The sequence below is a fragment of the Octodon degus genome, unplaced genomic scaffold, assembly GCF_000260255.1.
Source record: "Octodon degus isolate 3935 unplaced genomic scaffold, OctDeg1.0 scaffold00183, whole genome shotgun sequence".
Classification (NCBI taxonomy): Eukaryota; Metazoa; Chordata; class Mammalia; order Rodentia; family Octodontidae; genus Octodon; species Octodon degus.
The window spans coordinates 2,902,849-2,921,140 of NW_004524759.1; the positions used below are offsets into that span (position 1 = coordinate 2,902,849).

At 41.1% G+C, this 18,292-nt stretch overlaps 1 protein-coding gene across 1 annotated transcript in view; it reads left to right on the forward strand.

Annotated features, from left to right (window-relative positions):
* The window catches only part of Bank1 (B cell scaffold protein with ankyrin repeats 1), a 323,433-nt gene that overhangs the window by 236,526 nt on the left and 68,615 nt on the right, over nucleotides 1–18,292 (forward strand). The window contains exons 8-9 of the mRNA XM_023703868.1: nucleotides 13,734–13,812; nucleotides 16,852–17,163. Of these exons, the coding sequence (XP_023559636.1) occupies nucleotides 13,734–13,812; nucleotides 16,852–17,163 (391 nt within the window). The remainder of the gene's footprint in view (nucleotides 1–13,733; nucleotides 13,813–16,851; nucleotides 17,164–18,292) is intronic.

The window sequence follows — 18,292 nt, forward strand, 5'->3', positions numbered from 1 at the left end:
AAGACTGCCACATAGGAAAGGAAAACTAAGCACACAGTGTAAGCAAGACCTAGGCATGGAAAAATGCGTGCATTATGATTCCATGATGTTAAGGGAAATAAATCAGACACACACGCTTAAATATCACATGGTTTCTTTTACATGATAAGCCCAAAGTCTAACAAAATTAAAAATCAAAATAAAAGGAGATATAAGAAACAAGGAATAGTTGTTTCACAAATGGGAAAAGAAACAATAGATAAGGAGAGGTGAGAGGGAGAGGATGTAACAAAAATGAAGGTGTGTCATGGGCATGTACCAACTCCACACAAAGACTGCAATATCTATGAACTGCAACATTTCAAAAAAGAATATGTGAAGGAAAATGGCTCCCAATACTATCCGCAGAAAAAATAAATGAGTGGTGAAGAATTTGAATCATAACTTCTGTGAACTGGCAGATAAGAGGTGTGAATCCTGACTTTAAAAATTCCATTCTTCTGGTTTTGTTGAGTGGACATGCTGTAAAGGTCTACTAAGTCCATTTCTTCAGAAGGTTGGCTCAGTTCTGTTACTTCTTTGCTGATGTTTTACCTAGGTGATCTATCTATTTGTGACAGTGGGATGTTAAATCTCCCAATACAACTTTGCTATTGCTCATTTGATTTTTCATGTCTGTTAAAATTCGCCTTATATGGTTGGGTGCTCCTAGATTTGATGCATACATATTTATGATTGTTATCTCTTCCTCTTGCAGTTTCCCCCTAACAAGTATGTAATGACCTGCTTTATCTCTTTTGATCACTCTTGGTTTGAAGTTGACATTGTCAGTAACCATGATAGTTATCCCTATTTTTTTCTAGGTTCCTGTTACTTGGAGTATTATTCTCTATCCTTCGACTTTCAGTCTATGAATTTCCTTTGGAGTTAAATGTGCTTCTTGTGTACAGTATATTGTTGAATTTTGTTTCTTGATCCATTTTACCAGTCTGCCTCTTTTGTTTGACGAATTGAGGCTATTTACATTGGTGGTTATAACTGATAAGTATTGGCTTATCTTTGTCATGTTATTTTCTTGCTGTAGGTTCCCTACTTTTCCCTCTGTTTAATTGCTTCCTCTGCTTGGTGGTTCCTTTTTGTTGTTCTTAAAGTTGTGGTTGTTTCTGTCTCTTTCTAGGATATCTGTCAGAACTCTTTATAGGGTTAGACTAGTGATCATGAATTTCTTCAGTTCATGGAAGTATCTTATCTCCAATTGAGCAGGCTGAGGAACAGCAGAGTCAAGTGCAGGACCACATGGAGCTAGTCCCTGGAAGGCTCAGGGTTGAGACCTGACTGCTGGCTTGGAGTTCATGCTCAAAAACACACTGCTACATTTCTTCAAGGGTGCACACACTGCTGCTGAACAGCAACTGGAGTTCTGCTCAGAATGTTACACAGTGGTGGGTCTCTGGGATGCTGGAAGACCCAGAATACAGGAACAATGGAGCAGTCTCAGAGGCTGGGACCCACAACCACATTATACCCCTGTGAGTCACAGTAATTGCACCTAGTCACCAACAGCCAGCCTGGCCAGTCCTTAAAATAATCAAAGAAGGAGGTACTTGGTTTGTAGATGAAAACTGGTTTGAAGAAAAATTAAATGAAATTGTTCTTATGTCATGTCAATAGCCTAAGTCATCTGACCCCAGATCTGCAGGTTCTACTTCTAGGGGCACAGGGGCATGCACCCACATCCTGCTGCACAGGTGCTAAGTAAGTGGGATATCAGGAGTTGAAAGAGCTCTGATCATGCATTTACTATACAGCCAGAGCAAAAAGCAAACATCTATACTGATACGCTTCCTCAGTCTCAAACTCTCCAAGTTCTCTGTTCTCAACCCCCTAAAACACAGCAATCTCCTTCTTCCCGGGAAAGGAAAAGGGATGAACAAGAAACTTCAGCATTCAGAATCTTTCCGTGATCTTAAGAACACAAAACACAGGCATCAGATGTGACATATATTTCTTTACAATGACAAGTACTAGGCAGTTCTGAGTAGGATATCCAGATCTTAGGATCATTTCTCTGTGATCTTTACCACAGATATCTTTCTATGATACATGGTCTACTAACTTTCCCCCCGTCACTGTGGAGAGCCCTTAGTGGACTTTAATAGCTAATGCAGCTCTGATTCATACAACTGTCCCAGGGCTCAGCTCACTCATGCCACTTGACTTTCGATAAGCTGCAGCGTAGAAGTCAATAAGGGTCTGTTAACTTATTCTGCAAAACCCCATCTTTTTGGGGTCAATACAACTTTTTAAGAGATTGAAAGATAAAAAAAAAGGAAACAATGAGCCAGTTGGCATATCAAAAAGTAACTTAAGAATCAACAGATATAAACCCTGAGACAAACTGCCTAATGTCTGTGTCTCAATGAGCTAAACTCTTGATAAAGTAAAAATGTATCTGGACAGCTGTTATTTGACTGGATAAAACAAATTAGCTAGAACAAGCAGAGATCTGAGAGCTCTGTGTTAACAGACAACACGTCAGTAGTTCCTGCGGGAGCGGTGGAGAAGGTGCTGTCAGTCACAGTGCTGTGTTCCAGAGATGAATCAGTACTAAAGGCTAGGTGCTCTAAGGATCACTGACATATTGGCTACAAGAAATAAGAAGGGAAGTATTAATGTAAAGTTCTCCATAGTAATGAGGCCCTGGAAAAGGTAATCTGAAGCCACAATTTAAAATTAATTTTTATTCTCTTGTCAGAACATTTGGACCAATGTACCTACAATATAGTATGTCAATTTTTCCCCCTTTCTATTCCACTCTCAAGAACTGGATAAAGACTACCTAATAATAATGTTTCTTATGAATAGGGTAATACTTTCTAGGAAGTTCCACTGTAGGTAAGTAGCAAAATACAAATTTTTCTAAAATTATCAGGAATAAGGTTGGCCAGATAGCTCAGTGGACTAAGGCGCCTGCTTAGGCAGGTGCAGCAACCAGGGTTCAATCCCCACCATATGCTGTGCCAGACCCACCCCTAAGCCCACTGAGATGGAGACTGAGACTGGGCATAGTGGCACACACTTGTAATCCCAGCACTTGGGAGGCTGAAAAGAGGAGGATCCCTGTGAGTTTGATCTATGAAGTGAGACTCTGTAGATCCTGTACTAAATAAATTAAAAAATAATAATAAATAAATAAAATGGAATTATCAGAAATATTCATAATTATCTTTTAATTAGGGTCATAATGGTTATCACTCTGAACTATGTCATATGATTGTAGGTTTTTTAAGAATTCATTCCATATTCCCTCACTTATTCACATCCTTTATGAAATTCAAATTCATTTTTAGCAACAATCTAAAGGTTTAAAATTTCATTTTTATTTTCAGAGGAAAGATTGATTTCTTCATTGAGTTGGCAGCTCCAGTTCCTGACTTGTTATCATTTCCTAAATTCCAGGTAGAGTCAGCTGTCTGTGGCACCCATGGCATTGACAGTTTGACAGGAAGGGAAGCATCTGGCAATAGGGTCTCGGGCAAGACTGGGATCCACAGACAGGAGCCGCTGCCCTGAGCCACCCGGGTTCACGTCTCAGCTTCCCACAGCTGTGAATCCGGGACATGCGAGTCTCCTACGCTGACTACTTCATCGTCTATCCCCACCCCCAGCAGGGGGCAGGGGTGGTGGATAATTGCCTTGTGACTGCAGAGAACTGTGCTCAGCTTTTTAGTCTCAGGATCTACATCTCTCAACTGACAACAGGACAGATCAGCGCTGCTAGCTACCAGGCAGATATATCCAAGAAAGGAATTAGAGCTAAAACTTGCCTTCAGCTAGCTACTGTCAACAAATCATCTTAGGAAATCTCCTTTTCTTCTGTTTTCTATTTGGTGAAGTGTGTGTAACAGTAATGGCATGTCGCTGCAGGTGGACTCAGGAGGAGTAACCAGGTACACTGCCGTTCTCTAGGAGACTCAGCCCATTGAATTATCAAACTGTAGCACTGTGAAACCCATCTGTTCTGAGTTGTAGCATTTTCCTCTTCAACACTGTTTTCTGGAAGACTGGGCCTAAAGCGACATTCTGTGTTGGTAACATATCTCCATTCACCCCATTTTTATTTTACAGAAGACAAGAAACATTTATAAGATATTTTCACAGTGTTTGTATCCAAGCCAAATATAAAAGGCACAGCTGTCTTTTGCTACTCTGAATGATACCTCGTCTTGCAAGAAGGCACAGCAGGGAGAGAGGCACAGTGGGTTGGCCTGGAGGCCCTCCCATCCCCCCCACACACACACAACCTGGGGCTGGCTGCAGCCCTTGGTACCCACACCAGTCATTTGGCTATACTCCTGTCTGTCATGTGACAACATCCTGTCCTGTAATGGCACCATTGTCACATGAGGATACCCTGTCCATCACCTAAGACCCTGAACATGGTTAAAACAACCCCAACACATGATGATGTCCCTGTCATATGATCACACCTCACTGAACCACACTGTGACAGCCCTGTCACATGAAGAAAGCCCATCCATCACAGGATGACAGCCCTGTCACTTGATGTCATGAGGTTCTGCTATTCTCCAGTGCCTTGACTACTTTATCACCTATCTTTTGTGTGGTACTTGAGTGGCCTTCTGTTTCCTCTTCACTCAGACAGCACCCCACCTCTGACAAGAGCCAGGCACTGGCCACCCAGGATGAGGACAGAGGCAGGAGGTGCCAACAACACTGGCTGCCACACACAGCCACCTGTGCCCTTCCCTCGAGCCACACTGACACCTCATGGTCATCCACATCCATGCCTCATCCTTTTTGGGCTGTCCCTGCCCTGGATGTCTCAAGGGCCACCTCCCCGAAGCATCTGTGTTTCTTGTAAATTTTTGAGAGCTGTGCCTTATGACCCCTCTGTGGTACTTGCAGATAACTCGGGAAATTCTTCCTCATATTCCTTATTGTTGGAGGGAACATTCCTTATTTTTAATACATCAAAGAAATCAATTAGCCCAACATGCCTGTTTTTCATTAATTTAATAAGAGTTATAGTAGTAAACTTAACTCAAAAAAATTGTTTTAAAAATTAACTAAGTTAATGTACATATAGAATTTAGTGTCGGGGGCCAGGAAGGTAGCTCAGGGGCATAAGTGCCTGCCTGACAAGTACAAGATCCTGAGTTGGATTCCTGACAGTGAAAAAAAAAAAATACTGTCTGTTACATAGTAAGTTATACAGTTATTAGTAATAACATTTTTACATTTATCGTATGTATGATAAATAGGCATATCTATATCTGTGCTTTCTAAGGGAAATTTAAAGTATTCTGCCTTGTATTCTCATTAAAAGCCTAGTTTCTAATGTTTAGTAGGTTCTGAACAAACATCTTTCAAAAAGTAAATAAAAAGAGATCTCCGCTGCTGTTGTTATAAATCTTTAGGGACTGATTTATGCAAGATGACCTGCCACTGCTTTAGTGAAAAAGCTGTTTAGCCTTTTAGTAAGGCATAAAGCATTATAAACCTTCAAAATGTCCTCAAACACAGAGCATAATACTTAATTTTTTATTGATCCGCTTAGTTCAGCTAGTAATGAATGCAAATCCCCAGTAAGGTAGCTCAATCCTTATCATGCTGTTTTAATGACATGATCCATAATAGTGTAAAGTTGTTCAAATATCTAGACAAAACATTACTCTTCAGAGTTGGGAAACTAGGCCCAGGGCTTCAACGCTATCTTTACATGTGCTGAGCTGCTGTTCATTTCTATAGAATTTCACAGTTTCAGAGGCACTTTCAAACGAAATGAATAACATTAAATCTTCTATTTGCATATGAATTTTGATTTAATTTAAGTAGACTGTTTTGAATTTACACATAACCTTTGTGAAAATGGCCTTCCTTCAAGTGTAAAATATAGGCTTTTCCTTCTGAAAGTGAATAGCTCGCTGCATTTAAAATAACAAAACAACAAAAGCTTTCTCCAAAGCTACAGCTGAAGGTAAACTATTTTAGGCAAATTTATTTAAACTTCATGTAGCATTACACATTCATGGGATTTGCTGCCAGATTAGAATAGATATTGGATGCACCATGATTTCCATTAGATGAGCTCTGGCTTTTTTTAGGCTATGCTTGTGAAGATGTAGAGTCATTTACACCAGCGGAAACTGGCCTGGAAAATCCTTCAGTCTCAGAAGGCTGTGCAACCCTAAGCTGCCATCTACCAACAAGCAGACTTGTAGTTCTCAGCCTCAGAGTAAAGCAGATCCAAGCACACTGCGCTGCTTACAAAATGAAAGCAGTGATGCCTCTGTGTCTTGGCTGTGAGCCCCACAGATCAAATGTATCGGCGTCACAAATTGGAACTTTTAGATGTCTAGGTTCAAGAAAATGATGTTTATCTTACAATGTGGTCTTATTGGTTTTATTGATTTTCTTCTATTTTGATCTTACAAGCAGGCATGGGAGATAAATATTTCTTTACTAACAATGTTAATCCTTCTACCAGAGGAGATTTCCACTTGATTTTACCTTAAATACTGCCAATTTACTTTTACCAGGCTTGTGTTGTTGACCTGTCAAATTCATTCTGTTCCAGGTTTTTGGTCCATTTGGGTGTGTGTGGTGCTTTTCTTACCTGGGAGTGATATCACTGGAACAGAGCTGGACTAGGGAAGGATTTAGAATGTGTACCTCCCTCTGTACTTCTTTTGGGCCTATAGAAGAGGAGGTCTGTGGTGATTGATTTTCTGGGATCCAACAACTGAGGTCAGGTGAATGCTTTGGCTTTGAGTAAAAATATTATTCATGGTGGATAGGTGTGCTCAGTTCTATTTTTCTTCTTCTTGTTTTGTTTTGTTTTGATTTTTAGATGAGATACTTCTCTGCTACTCAATGATGCTCACATCATTCCCAGTTGAATTCCAGAACTGAAATGTAGAATTATAAAGGGAGACAGCATATGTACAGTGCTGTAATATGCTGTGTTGTAATTAAAAAGCAACCCCACTTTACACGGAGAATGCCTGTGTGTATTCACACCTAATGTGAATTTGCTTGCTCTCAAGAGAAGCTTTGAAATGTTATCATTCTCACTCCAGGTCTTTGCTAATTTTCAATCACCTTTTCTGTCTGACTTCTGTGTTTTAAATACTTCAGTCAATGAGAATCAACTCATCTAATTTTGTATTGGGAAGCTGGGGATTATTATCCTAGTACATAAAACCTACTGGGAATAGATTGGCAAAAACATGAGCTTTAAGAATCGTTTGCTTAATTTGTCAAATAACACTTATTTGCTGATAGTTAGTAGTAATCTAAACCTAAAAGACCTTGTGCTGTAGGCATCAAATAACACTTATTATCTCAAACTGAATAGTATAATTTTTGTGGGAAATTGCTAGGTCTCTAACTGATGTTTTATGTTTGCTATGGCTTGGATTTCAGAAGCCACCTGCACCTCTGAGTTTATATAAATGAAATATCCAACAACTATCATGGCAATGCCAGCCTTCTATTATTTGGCTTGTTTTTTTCCACTTGGCTCCCTTTGACTCACATGCAAAATAACTAAGGCTCAGAAGAAACAACAACAACAACAACAAAATATTGGCTCTTGGTATGAGTCAGCATAAATATAAACCTGTCAATGTAAACATAGATCTTTTTCTTTTCACTGACATCTGTTTACCAACCTGGGAACATGTAAATCCATCCATTGTTTAGTTTCTACCCAGTTTGCCTCCAAATGAAAGGACTTTCAAAAGATGTAATTCGATTGGAGCCTTCTAAACACACTAATGATTCACATTCCTAACATACTGCTACTTTGCATTTTCTTTATAGACCTAGCATTACATGGGCACAACATTTAAGTCTGGTAACTGACCCATGTTGGTGACAATGATCAGGCTTGAACATGTTATATGGCATCCTAAGATGTGCCCAGTCTCAGTTGTTCTAATTTGTATAAAGTTGTCTTTATCAGATATTTCTCCTTTAGGATATTTTAGCTGAGTTCTGTATATCTTTCCAAAACTAAAGAAGGTTAAATTAAGAATAATCCTGCTTCTTAGCTTTGATCATTGACTTGCTTGATTACATCCTGCTGACTACCTGAAGTTTTCTTTTATTAAACCCTTTCTTTTCCTATCTCCTCACCTAACTTGATTTCTTTTTTTTTTTTTTTTTTTTTTTTTTTTGTGGCCAGCTCAGCCCACCCTGGAGGAGGCGATGGCAAGTCATGTGGTGCCAGGGATCCAACCACAGTTGGTCCCTGTGCTTGCCTAAGCTTGCCTAAGCAGGTACTTCAAAACACTGAGTTAACTTGCTGGCCCCCTAACTTGATTTCTAAATGGCAGACAGAGCTCTGTGTTTTGGTTTCAGTATACTGTTCATGTGTGCCTGAAACAGTTGATGCAACTGATTTCTTGGCAAGTTTTATATATATATATATTAGAAAAAATAGAGTAATAATGGTATTTGAATAATTGTTTTGGTATCTTTGTAACTTAATATTGACTTGGTACTAATTTTCAATTCAGTTCTGTTAGCCTTTTCTTCTTTTTTCTTTTTCTTTTCTTTTTTTTTTTATTTAAAACAGGGTATAGAGGGTCTCACTGCATAGATCGGACTCCTAGTGAGCCTCCTGTTTACAGCCTTGCAAGTGCTGGGATTACAGGCATGCCCCACCATGCCCAGTCTCAATCCCCATATCAGTGCACCCTGGGGGGCAGGGCCAGCACAGCAGGCCCAGGGATCAAGCTCCCCACCCCTACATCTGCCTAAGCAGGCACTTTAATCCACTAAGCTATTTGGCCAGCCCCCATTAACCTATTTTTATAGGTAAATATCTCATTGATAAAATTAACAGTTTATTTGGTCACCATACAACTGTAGTGGCCCCTCAGCTCAAAAACTCAGTTTCTATCTGCAATTCTGGAGAAGATGACCACATTTGTATTTGTGTGAGAATGGTGGCCGTGGTCACATTTGTCATCTGATGAAGAATTCACAAACAGAAACAGTATTCTCCTGAATGCTTTTGAGAACCAAATTATTCACAAGCAAAAGTGTTCATGAACCGAGGCACCAGCATATTTTCTGTATTACCAAGATAGGGACTTCTTGATCTCACAAAGCAACTAAACGACTCATCACTTTGTAGTCACATGCACACTCCAAGTATAAATATGTTCCTGTTCCAGGAACAGGGGAAAATTATGATGTACGTATTCTATCTTGGCCTCAAACTCTCATTATATATTTCATAATAAAAGACATTGTTAATCAGTGCTCTCATCTGAAAATGCAGAGTTCTTTGAAGGAGTGTCTGAAAGAGAGTGTAAACATTAGAGCCAGCTACCAGGCATAGAGAACAGGAACAAACATGGACATATTTGACTCTTGTTCTCCAACTTTTGCCATCCAAAAAAGCTCTAAAAACTCTGGTCATTATTTCTGAGATCTTTCTCATAATTTTTTTTAACCAGTATATATGTTTCCTTCCTTCAGTCTCATTTCTTTTCACCTTGACTGCTAAAATAAGCTCCTTCAGTCCAGTTTAAATTCACAAAATTTCCAGGAGTTATCAGCAATGTTGATCAGAAAAAAATTTGTCTTTTAAAAGTTTTCTTCATTTTTATTAGTGTATGTTTGCAATATGTAATGCCCTTGCCCTGAGGAACTGGTCCACTTGTGAAAACTGGTTTCCTTATTATCCTTCCCCTCCTATGTACCCTTCTCCTCCATCTGAAGAACCACTTGGGAAACTGTTCCTTCTATCCTTGGTGAATGGTTTGGTACTGCAGTCTCCTGAAAGCTCTACCCTAATTATTTTGGACACATCTCTTTGCAGGTTTTTCCTTTGCTTCCACGACCATCCCTTCTAGTGGTCTACTAGTTGGTCTGGTAGTCCTAGGCTCTACCTCAGGAAAGTCTGGAGCTCAAGACACCCATGAGTCCTTGGGATAGGAGTATTGTGTAAGGGCAGGCAGTGCGCTCACCTGGAAACATAGTCTGTGAGAAGAGGAGAGGGACAGGAGAGAGCCCAGGAAAAGCCAACCTGTGGAGAGGCCTGGGCAGTATAGCTCCTGGACTGCACTGAACTGCAAAGTTTGCTGGGAAATACATCCAAATTGCTACATTTTTAGTGCGACACATTGTTTTACTCTTAAGTGAGCATGTGAGAAAGAGAATTAACTACTTGTCAGCATTTGAGAACCTGTAGTCTCAAATGAAGATAGCTATTTTTCACATTAATAATGACAACCCTAACAAAAAGTTAGATTTTAATTTTAACTTTCATGTTAGTGGCAGAGATTGGCAAAGTCAAACCAAGTGGAAAGCCCAATAAAGATGCCAGTACCTCACAGGAAATATCCGTAAGCATGGTGGATTAAAAACAAAACTTACCGTCCAGGCATAGTGGCACATGCCTGAAATCTTAGCTAAAACTATGAATCTCTCTCTCTCTCTCTCTCTCTCTCTCTCTCTCTCTCTCTCTCTCTCTCTCTGAGACAAAGTCTCCCTGTGTAGTTCAGGCTGGCCTTAAACTCACTATGTAACCCAAGTTGACCTCAAAAACCTGATTATCCTCCTGCCTCAGCCTCACAAGTGCTGTTATTGCAGGCATGCCCCACCACAAAAGGCTAAAAATGTGACTTTTGACGGTAGGTACTATATATCTTTTAATGTTTAGCTTCCTTATACTAATAGAGTGCCAATCATCTACCACACCTGCTTAGAAATTTCTCAAATGAATAAATAATGTGAAACTGTAGACTGAGAAATGGCAACCAGATTTGCTTAAAAGTAGATCTATATTTTATATGAAGAAGAGGAATCCAATGCTCAGATTACAGTTATTCAGCACCTACTCTGTGCTAAAGAGACATCTATTTTACTTACATTATTCTAATTTATCCCTCGGGCAAGCAACACGTGAATCACTATCCACATGTTACAAGGATAACACTGAGGGTTCAAGCTGAGTGTCTCACCCAGTGTCACACAATTAATAAACTGTAAATACACAATTGGTTCTTAAATTGACTCCAATTCTATGTTCTGTCTGCAACACCACATAGCCACGTATAAAAATGGCTAGTGTTGAAACATCAGGAGACTATTCTGTGAAGATGTTCTGGGAATTTTTTTTGAAGAGTTACTAATGACTCATTAGATCTAGAATGATTTTCTTTGAGGGGAGAGAGGAGGTTTTGAGACAGTCTCTCTTTGTAATTCAGACTGGCCTTGAATTCATGATCCTCTTGCCTTAGCCCCCCAAATGCTAGAATCACTGGCTTTTGCCACCCTACTCAGGTAACATGTTTTTCAAATGTGATTGTCAATGTAGACAGCTCATTTCTTTGTGCAAACACTATTAAAGATAACTTCATGCTTGAGAAAACAAATATGTGTATTAGAAGGAATTATACAATATATGAATTGTATGTAATAATTACTGAAGTACTAAAGTCAAGAAAACTAGGTTGTTTTTAAAAAACTGGAAGCAAATTTATTTGAGATACTTGGGTTTGGGATGTTTGCTGATTGTACAAATGTCATATAGCCTAAGTTATGACAAAAGGATGATTTTAATACACATGTACACATTTAACACTGGCCCAGAGTCTTTTATTAGTTTTTATTATTTTACAGTGATTTTGAGCTCATAATGCCTAAGCTAGTGAATAATACATAGGAATTTTCTCAACTGTTATAAATCTGTGGATACAATTCCTTGTAGTCAACTGGCAAAAGCATTCCTTGGTGTGCTTTTGAGAGTACTATGAATTTTTTTAAGAGTAAAGAAAATGTTTGAAAGAATGAAAGTTTCTGTCTAAGAGGGACAGAAGAGGGCCCAGAAAGTGAGTTGTCCACCAACCCCATTTCTCAAAGGCATTTATTGAACAAAGTTATGAAGTGAGGTGGGTTTAAGGAGGGACAGAACTCTAACCAATCAATATGATTACAAGTATAGTCACAAGGTAATATTGATCTAATAGCAAATCATACGATGTGTGAGAGGTGGGGCAAAACTGTGGTTAACCGGTAAGTGTACAAGTATATTTCTAGGTAACATTGATTACATGGAATCAAATGGGGAAGAAGGTCATGTAGCAAGTGCAAGAGGGTAGACAAGGACTTTCCTAGGAGGGGTAGACAAGGAGCTTAGATCTTTACCCCAAGGTGACTGATGCTTACTTAGAATACCAGTCACTGCTGTTCATCCCTGGGGGAAGTGTATGCCGAGTAGTAGCTCCTTATCTTGAAGCCTTCAGTGAATCTGCTTCCAGCCACAGTTGACTTCTGCATTGACATCTCCAGGGCACAGCCCTATCTGACTGCCCACAATATTCCTACCTATGTATTATAGTCCCCCCTCTGAAATTTTTTTAAACAGATGCTTGCTTGATCTACCTTATGAAATATATGGGATAGACTAATTGGAAACAAAGAATAGCTACATTAAACAATGACTTTACTCCCAAAGCATAGGAACTTCTTTCTTCATGCCACTCAAAATACTAAACTACATGACTATTTTCATGTCAGCATTATGCAAAATCCACCAATGAAAAAACAAGATTGGAATATAAAATGGGTTATTTATTTCAGCTCCCTAAAAACACCACAGAGGTTTTGATTCTTACAATTCCACTATAACTCAGGGATGATGTTGCTTCCCTGCAATTATACATTATTAAAGCAAAAAACAAAATGAGGGACCTCACTGGCCAAAGCAGATGATAAACTATCTTGGAGAAGCCAGCATACAGGTTTTATAGCTTCATACACCACGGCTTCTACATAATGTAAATACACAAATACAGATATTCTTCATGTAGAGCAAGTGGCCTAATAATTCAAATCAGTTTTATTAACAACAAAACCCTAAATCATTCAAGTAGTGACTTGGAACATGTTAGCCAGAGCCCATCCCTTTGCCTAGGTGTTCTGAGACAGACACAAGATGTTATGTGTGGCGCCAAGCTTTCTCTGTGAGTGCCAGCACATGTCACAACTCTAGATTTGTGTCTTCTCCAGAGATTATTGGCAAAGACCAGCAAGCCCAGAAATAGCAAGTTTCTGTCATTTGCAGTAATTCTAAGCAAAATAGAAATAGGTGGTTCTGTGGTAAAGGATATGCAGAGCATATGTGATACCCTGATTCTATCTGCATCACCCAGAAATGCACAGAGAAATGGGGGGAAGGGGAGACAGAGATAGAGACAGTGTCAGATACAGACAAATACAGAGACAGAGACAGAGAGATACAGAGAGAGAGGGAAGATGGGGAAACTGATTCCAGCACTCTTACTTTATATTTTCCTCTTAAAGATGGAAAAGACATACCTGCAATAAGTTCATTGTTTTCATTGTATTATAATATTGCATGTCATTAAAGATAACTTTTTTAATGTAAAGATACAGAAATGTAAAAGGGAAACAAAGCCCATGGTTTTTAAGAGAAATCATTGTGTTTAATTTTATTTAAAAATTTTCATTCCCCCTCAGTTGCTCTACTTTCTCACCCAGTTTTCAGTCCTATGTGTCACTCAGCACTTGTGAGCTCCAGGACTGTGAACTTTGTGTCCCTTGCAGAGATTACAAACAAAGACCCTGCCGAGGCATGTGTATGCTAGCACGGAAACACTTACTAAGAGTGCACAATTTCTTATTGGTACAGATATCAACTGAAGACTTAGAATTAATCTGCATTATTCAAAATTACATTTGTTTTTCAGACTGAAGAAGTCAGTAGAAATAATGAGCAATTACATGACTATGAAGAGGACAGAATTTCACTTTCTGCACACTCTCCCCGTGAGTCTCCTTCCATGTTATATGTGGGTGCACACGTGTGTATGCATGTGTGTGTGCCCATGTGTGTATCTTTTATGTTTTGATTTATGTAATGGGAAAGTATACCTCAAGAGGATATGAAAAGCTGTGAAATAACTTTAACTGAATGACTTTTAACTTATAATATGATGGAGATGCTACTGCACTTGCTGATTTATATACTTTCATAAGTTCAAGGTCTAATAATTGAACACTAATTTTCCTACTCAGAAGAAAATACACAAGTCACCCTGATATACAGTTTTCTGCTTGGCTACTGTCTTTTGCAAGTATCTTTTCACAGGGTGTCCACATTCTTTGCTGACCTGCATTTCCTCTTCCAGAATGAAAACTGTGGACTGGACAGTAGGTCCTGCTGCAGTAAGACCTGCTGTTCTGTCTTTCCAGGTCTGAGACCAAGTCCAGGTCACCTCTAGCAGCTTCCATGAGCCTGCCTTGCAGGGTGTCTACCACTCATGTCCCCTGAACACACAGAGCAGCACCACTCCCACAGCACCTGCCTGACCTGCTGGTGGCAGGGAGAAGGTGGAACTCCTTCCTGCATGCCCACAGGATCCTTCCTGCTTCTTCATGCCACTTCCCTCCCAGCCCACATCCAATCTACATAACACCCTTCACTCTACCTTCAGATATATCCCCAGAGCTCAGCAATTGCTCATCCTCACCCTCTTGCCACATCAGGTGGATACATTTGCATTCGTATGTCTCGGGGAAGAGGGCAGTACTGGTACTCAGTGGGCACAGACACAGGAATGCATTCGGAAATCACACCAAGGGTTACTCAGTCCAAACAATCCATGTGGTCCTGCTGTTTAGAAAGGGCAGGAAAGCAGCATGCATACCTGTCGGCCCTCACTCTGTGATTCCTGAAGAAGCCCTACACTGCACAAAGCTCAGCACTTTAAATTCCAGCCACTGCAGGCCTGAGTTCACCACTGCTCTTTCTTTCCTCCACCTGCTTCTTACCATCAGTACACATTGTGTTTCCTGCAGCTTATTATGGTTTATGGCTTCTTTCCCAAAATACACACTGGAAGAAGCTGGGCCTGGCTGCATTCACTGCTTTGATCACATGTGTAGCATCTATAAAGAGGGATGGGACACTGACAACCACAAGTCTTTTGAAATGATGGTGGCTGACATGCACATCAAATAAAATTTAGGCCAATGCTCAGTACATATATTGTTGAAATCCGTAATTGCCTTCAAACACTATTGGAAGACACACAAAAGCTAAATATTACATTAATGCATCAAGTTTTCTGCTACATATTTTATTGTTGAATGTTAACAAAGGTGATAAGGTCATCACTGATACTGACCAGACATGTATCATTATATTTAATCCTCTGGAAAAAAATGCCTTTAATAATAAAAGAGCATTTCAGTAGTTTGTGAAGAAAACTGTATCCGCAGTTTGGAAATAAAGACTGCATGTGTATGAAACGGTATGATGAGGCTCAGCCCCCCAACTCACATGGAGGAGTAAGGCGTACAACCCCTGAGTCAAGTGATTTCCACTGGCATCACCACAAATGCACAGCAGGCCAACACCCACTGCCCACCCAACCTAGTGCTCGCGGGACCAGGTGTGTTAGTGACTTTTCTCTCAGTGCTAGGACAAAATGCAGGACTCTCAAAGTTAAAGAAGGGAAGGGTTTATTTAGCTCACAGTCTGTAGAGGTTTCAGTCCATAGTCAGCTGGCTCCAAAGCAGGGCGGCATGGCAAAGGGGCAGCTGGTCATAGCAGCAGAAGACAGCAAAAGCAACAAGAGGAAAATAAACGAAAAAAAGTGGTGGGGAGAACAAGCGTCTTTTCCTCCTTACACTGTAAACAGCACACCCGCCCTCAGGTGCAGTACTCAGGCCATCTCTCCGACCTCCTCTTGCACAGGCTCAGGGTGTTTACAAAGTGAGGAAGCTAGCCCCCACTGAGTCACGCCAACCAGATGAATCAAGCGTTACCACATCCTAGAGTACAGTACCCCCTTCTAAATCACTCCATTAAGCTTCTAAGCTTCTCAAGTTGATGCAGTGTGGCAACCATTACAGCAGGTTTCCATGTTTAATGGGCTTCTCAGAGACTCCCTTGCACGGTTTCAAGAAGCATAGAATACAAAAGTGCACCTGTGAGTAACGTCAGCTCACGCTCAAGTGTGGCTACAGGGATGCATCACTGTCGCTCCGAGCCGATTGCCCACTTGCCCAGACAGCACGGAGTGGCCCCAGAGTCTACCACCTGCCCGTCACATCTTAGGGACTCCTCTTAACAAGATTGATGTCTGGGAATTAGAAGCAGCAAGAGGAACGAGCCCCACATAGCTAGAGCATCCAGACAGGAGCCTCTGCTCTGCCCAGGCTGCTAACTAAGGGCCTGGTTCAGTTTCAGCCATGGAAACTGTAGCTTTCTTCTTCTCACATGAAAGAAATAAAAATAAATAAATAAAAGTCCAGGTATCCATCTGGAGACCATGCTGGGTGTGATTTCTCCAAATAGCTATTTTTCTTCCCATTGCTGAAAGTTTTGTACCACATAACTCTTGACTTTTTTTTAAGAAAAGTACTTTGTCTCTGCACCCCACCACTTGACTTTTTAAGCAATATTTTAGTTTAGTAACATCATAAAACAAATATTTGCATTGAAAAGAATAATTTATATAGTCCAAAATCTGCTGTAGAGGTTCTACTGACTGGAAATTCTAAGGTCTATCAATTGTTTGGAATCCTTTCTCTAGAGGTGTTTGTTTGTTTGTTGTTTTTTAAACAAAAGAAATTTAAGGTTTTCTTAAGATTTAAAGTTATTCCATTGTAGTATTTTTGCTATGCTCTCCTTGAGTGCTTAAAGAGCATTTACTGCGTATAAAACCAAGGGAAGAGGTTCTGGAGGCAAAAGCAGCTGACTGCCTGTCTGGGAGAAAGTTCAGGGTGGGATGGAGGGCTTAGTGGAGGAAGCTGAGCTCGTCCTGTGTGCCTATGAGGTGACAGTCTCCTCCCGCACAGCCTCAGTGAGTCCAACCTTGTACCTGCACCAAGGAAGCAGGAGGACACCCAGGCAGAGTGAGGACATCACGGAAGTCACTGAGGAGACAGGGGAGAAGCAGGAACCTGGGCCAGGTGAGAAGACACTGCTCAGCCCCGCAGAGGAAGCCAGTGACTGCTCTGAAGACCCCTATGATGACCTGTACATGTTTATCCCTGGGACCGAGCTGGAGCCTGATGGAGAACTGCTTGCCTGCAGTAGACCCCCGCTGCCCCCACCACGCCCTGCATGTGCTGCGTTCCAGCCCAAGAAACCTCAGTCTCCCTCACAGGGTAAGTTGCGGGGGGGGGGGGGGGGGAAAGCAAACACATGCTGTCAGGACTGCTGGAAAGCAGAACTGAAGCTACATGCCCACAATCAACCTTCCTGCTGCTCCTTGGCAAGCTGGGCCTAGGTAAGAACAAGGCCTGCTCAGCTCTCTTACCCCTTCATTCCCTCCCTCTGAAAATACCCCAGTGCCCACCACCTACCTGTGACACCATGTCCTGTTATGCTGTCTCCTGAAAACCACCGGACAGGAAGGGCACAGTAAGCCAAGAACCACAGCTTTTCCTCAGAACCCCTACTTTTACATTCTGTGTGTGGCCCTGTTTTCCCACTCACCTTTTCATAGGGCTGATATGGGAAGTGAGCAGAACACCAAAAAATGCCCATCTTTTTCTTAAAGATTCTTAACTTAAAGTCTTGTAAAAGCAAGGCAGTAGATTGCCACTTACTTTTTACCAGAGATTGTATGGGTTCTTGTACTTTACTTGGTCTTAATTTCAGGATTCATTCTTTAAGAGTAAATCCCATCTGCCTTGGAGTTAGTGAAAGAAGAGAGGTAACCTCATTAGTGGCCAGAACATCAAATTCTTCAGGATAGGTTTGCAGACATAGTCATTGGAGAAACTGTGCATAATGACCCACTTTTTTAGTTTTTAAAGAACACAGAGCTCCCACCTACAGCCAGGCTCCTGGGCCCATGACCTGCTGGGACCGCTTGCCTCCAGGCCCTGTGCCCCACCAGAACCTCCCATCTCTGGCCTTCAACTGGCAACCAGGCCCCATGACTGGTCGGAACCTCCCACCTCCAGCCAGCAGCCAGGTCTGGTACGTGGGTCCTGCTGCCCACCAGGACCTCCCTCTGGCCAGTGATCAGACCGAGGATGGAACCCAGAAGTGGAGCTCCCAGCAGAGGGGCTAGGGATGAGATCCAGCCAGCTAATCCAGGAGCAGAACAGCTTGTCAGTGGAGCACAGTGGGTTCACTTCCACAGGCTGTGGCAGGAAGAAGCCAAGCACAACAGCTAGACCCAAGCCAAGCCCAACTAGACAAGTTCAAACTTGGTAGATCTAGACCATATAAACTGAAACACTGCTAAACTCAGATCTATGAAAGCGAGAGAGAGAGAGAGAGAGA